Below are 4,140 nucleotides of genomic sequence, written 5' to 3'. Positions count from 1 at the left end.
AAAAAAAAAAAAAAACTTAAACTGAACTAAGTGAATATGGACAAAACACAAGGTTTTTTTGCCCGATAAATGTAATCAGACCAAAGATCCCTTGTAAAAACGTAATTATGACAAAATGTCATCTGAAACGCTCAAAAACTAATCTCTAACAAATCTTTAAACTACTGTGTCCATTTTCTCCTTTACTAACACTAATGACTATGAGAGTACAAAACAACTCCTACTCAAAATGGCAACTAGTAGAGACCCCCCCAATTTGATTACCTTCTCAGAAGCATTCTGAGTTGGTTTCAGCTTCCCTTTAGCCATAAGCATGGCATTGATCTTGGCGGCCACAGCAGCAGCGGCATCCAAGGCTCCTGAGGGAGCAGCTGTGGTGCCCCCGGGGCTTCCCCCAGTACTGGTGACCTCCCCACCGGGGGCCGCTGGCGGAAGGAAGAGAAGAGGGGCTGGAGCTGGTTGGTCCCATTTGCTGCGGCGCCTACAGGTAGGAAAAGGAAATTATCAGGCCCTAAAGCTTTAGTTTACGAGCATATTCTTCTTCCCTAACTAAGCATTTGGCATCCCATTTTACTCTCTATTACATACTTACACCTCCGAATCACCTTCCAAATTTCAAAATTCCCAGCTCTTCCGAGACAATTAAGGCCATATTTCACCAAACTCCCACTTCTTTCAATCCTTTCCCCAAATCTACTTCGTTTCCACTGTCATCTCTATCTATCGAAAAACTACTCTGCTCGGCACGCTCTCGCTTTCGCCTTCCCCTTGGTTCGCCCTTCCCTCCAAAAGTCCCGGCTTTCCCCCTCCCTCGGATGCCCGCCGGCCCTTTTCAGGGGGCCTCAGGCCTGCTCGAGATCCTTCTCCCCCAAATGTCCGGCTCCCCGACACGTACACTTCCCACTTAAGCGCCCCTCCACCCATACGCAGCCTTCTAGGGTCTCTCCGCCTCTCCCGTTCCCCCATGATGGCTCCGATGCCCTCGCCCGCTAAGCTTTACCCGCCGGCTCCAGGATGTGTCGCGCTCCCCGCGGACATGGCGACCGGCTCTACTCAACCACCCGCCAACTACCCACTATTACTTCCCGTCACTTCCGCCCCCAACGCCCATACGCACAATCCCTTCCGGTGGTGAGGCAGAGCGGTTCCGGTGAAAATGCCGATTCCGATTGGACTCTCGGTGATTTAAAGGCGTCTGGTGTTGCTGAGACAGATAGGGCGTGACCTTCCGGGTTGAGCCGTGCCCTTAAGAAAGATGGTTGTTATGTCTAACTTGAAAGCGGAATCGGGGCTAGAAGAATCCATCTTTGGTGTGGGCAGGTTGGTAGACAAGAAGACAATACGCATGAGTCAGGGAATTAAAGAGGTCTTTCCCCCCAAATTCAGCTTCGTGTATGTGGAGTCCCGGCCGCTGCCCGGGAAATAAGCCTTTTGCCCAGTTCACATTCCAGTTACTTGGAAAAAGCGGCCGGGCTCGGTAGCTCAGCCTGTAATCCCGCGCCTTTGGGAGGTTGAGGTGAGTGAATTGCCTGAGCCCGCGGGTTCGAGACCCGCCTGGGCAGCGAGATCTCATCTCTACAATAAATAAAAAAATAAGCCTGGCGTGGTAGCGCATGCCTGTAATTCCAGCTACTTGGAAGGCTGAGGCGGAAGGATCGCCGGAGCCCAGCAGGTCGAGGCTGCGGTGGCCGGGAGCGGCCACTGCACTCCAGTCTGGGCGACAGAGTGAGACTCCAACTCAAAAAAAAAAAAGCGAAGTGCTTCGTTCCAAAGGTCATATGAGAATTTAGCTGTTTTGTTTTGTTTTTTTCATTTCTGTGCACCAAGCCAAAGATGTAAAGATGAATAAGCCAGCAGTAGTGGAAAACTGCCTGGGAGGTGCGTGGAAGACACCTCATCAAGAGGTGTACTTGCATAATGAACATTTGTATACCTAGCCCTGTATTGTACTATTGTACCCCCCATCTTTAAAATTGAAAATTAAAAAAAAAAAAAAAAATGAGTAAGCCGCAGGTCCTGCCATTCTGGTACTCTCAATGTGGGGTAGGAATGCGGGCAAATACATATAATAGAGTTGTAAGAAGATAAGCTGCCCAATTTGGTGGGGCGTCTAAGAAACGGAACTAAAACTCCAGTTGCAGACTGGAGAGATGGAAATCAAGTGTAGATTATGGAACACCCTGTTCAGCAAACTGGTACCTCTGCTGGGCTGGAGTATTGGGGCCAGATAAGGAAAGGCCTTGAATGCCATGCTAAGGAGTTCGAGTTTATTTTGGAAGCCAGAGGTTTTTTTTTGGTTTTTTTTTTTGAGTTGTAGTCTCACTCTGTCGTCCAGACTGGAGTGCAGTGGCCGCTCCCGGCCACCGCAGCCTCCACCTGCTGGGCTCCGGAGATCCTTCCGTCTCAGCCTTCCAAGTAGCTGGAACTATATGTGTGGGAAGATATTAGCACCCCGTTTGTCTGGGGCACAGGTTGCTACTGTGACATCAACAGCCCTGCAAGCAACATAGTCACAGAACATAAGAGTAACCTGGCTTCTCCATGCAGCTCCCAAATCTCTGCTGTTCCTTCTGCCATGGGAAAACAATGGAAATGCACAGTAACTGAATATCTGTCTCATCAAATGCCAGACCCTAGAAGACTCTTGCTTCTTTCTACCAGGGGGTTCATTTTTCTCCTAATTTAATTATAGAACAATACACTGTGATTTTTAAGCTGAAAAAAAAAATCAAGTTGACCTGGGCACAGTGGCTTGCACCTGCAATCCCAGCCGCTTTGGGAGGTCGAGGTAGAAGGATAGCTTGAGCCCAGGAGTTCGAGACCAGCCTGGGACATATAGTGAGACTCCAATTCTTTTTTGTTGAGTTGGAGTCTCACTCTGTCGCCCAGACTGGAGTGCAGTGGCTGCTCCCTGCCACCACAGCCTCAACCTGCTGGGTTCCAGCGATCCTTCCGTCTCAGCCTTCCAAGTAGCTGGAACTATAGGCTTGCGCTACCACGCCTGGCTAATTTTTTTTTTTTGAGTTGGAGTCTCACTCAGTTGCCCAGACTGGAGGGCAGTGGCCGCTCCCGGCCACCGCAGCCTCGACCTGCTGGGCTCCGGCGATCCTTCCTCCTCAGCCTTCTGAGTAACCGGAATTACAGGCATGTGCTACCACGCCCGGCTGATTTTTTTTTTATTTATTGTAGAGATGAGGTCTCGCCGCCCAGGCGGGTCTCGAACCCGCGGCTCAGGCAATCCACTCACCTCAGCCTCCCAAAGGCGCGGGATTGCAGGCTGAGCCACCGAGCCTGGCTTAATTTTTGATTTATTGTAGAGATGAGGTCTCGCCAAATTGCCCAGGTGGGTCTCGAACCCGCAGGCTTGCGCTACCACGCCCGGCTAATTTTTGATTTATTGTGGAGATGAGGTCTCGCCAAATTGCCCAGGTGGGTCTCGAACCCGCAGACTCAGGCAATCCACTCACCTCAGCCTCCCAAAGGCGCAGGATTACAGGCTGAGCCACTGAGCCCCGCTGAGACTCCAATTCTACCAAAAATTTAAAAATTAGCTAGGTATGGTGGTGCATGCTGGTATTCCCAGCTACTTGGGAAGCTTAGCTGGGAGGATTGGTGGAGGCCAAGGGTTCAAGGTTGCTGTGTGCTATGATTGAACCACAGTACTCCAGCCTGGGTGACAAAGCGAGACCCCGTCTCAAAAAAATTCAAGGTCTGGGTTTCTGCTGGCTCTGAAATATTAGTTAGCAACCTTTTCATTTTTTCCCCTATAATTTGAATAATTTAGAAATTATTGTCTCTTTGAAGGTTATACTGAACTTGCTTATAAAAATCTTCTGGATCTGGAAACTTTTTAGTGATATTTGAAATCTTTTCAATTTCTCATGTAGTTGTCCATCTGTTCAGGATTCTTTTCCTGAGTTAATTTCAGTCATTTAAATCCTCCATTTTACTTAGGATTTAAGATGCTTTGAAGCCGGGCTCGGTGGCTCAGCCTGTAATCCCAGCGCTTTGGGAGGCTGAGGTGAGTGGATTGCCTGAGCCCGCAGGTTCAAGACCCGCCTGGGCAACTTGGCAAGACCTCATCTCTACAATAAATCAAAAATTAGCCAGGCGTGGTACTGCGCGCCTGTAGTTCCAGCT

The 4,140-nt window shown here is 49.5% G+C and overlaps 1 protein-coding gene across 2 annotated transcripts in view; it reads right to left on the bottom strand.

The window, feature by feature from the left end:
• KIAA0907 (KIAA0907 ortholog) overlaps positions 1–1,115 on the bottom strand; it is a 24,082-nt gene extending 22,967 nt beyond the window's left edge. For both annotated transcript variants that reach the window (XR_503637.1, XM_008048348.1), the window contains exons 1-2: positions 1,001–1,115; positions 265–481 (exon numbers count right to left, since the gene is read on the bottom strand). Coding sequence is in view for 1 of the 2 variants with exons in the window: in XM_008048348.1 (XP_008046539.1) it covers positions 265–481; positions 1,001–1,038 (255 nt within the window). In the remaining variant the exon portion in view is untranslated. The remainder of the gene's footprint in view (positions 1–264; positions 482–1,000) is intronic.
• Between the last annotated feature and the right edge of the window lie 3,025 nt (positions 1,116–4,140).

The sequence above is a fragment of the Carlito syrichta genome, unplaced genomic scaffold (genome assembly GCF_000164805.1).
Source record: "Carlito syrichta isolate Samal-C Ts95f unplaced genomic scaffold, Tarsius_syrichta-2.0.1 Scaffold123367, whole genome shotgun sequence".
Lineage (NCBI taxonomy): Eukaryota > Metazoa > Chordata > Mammalia > Primates > Tarsiidae > Carlito > Carlito syrichta.
This window is presented reverse-complemented; position numbering and strand designations above follow the sequence as displayed.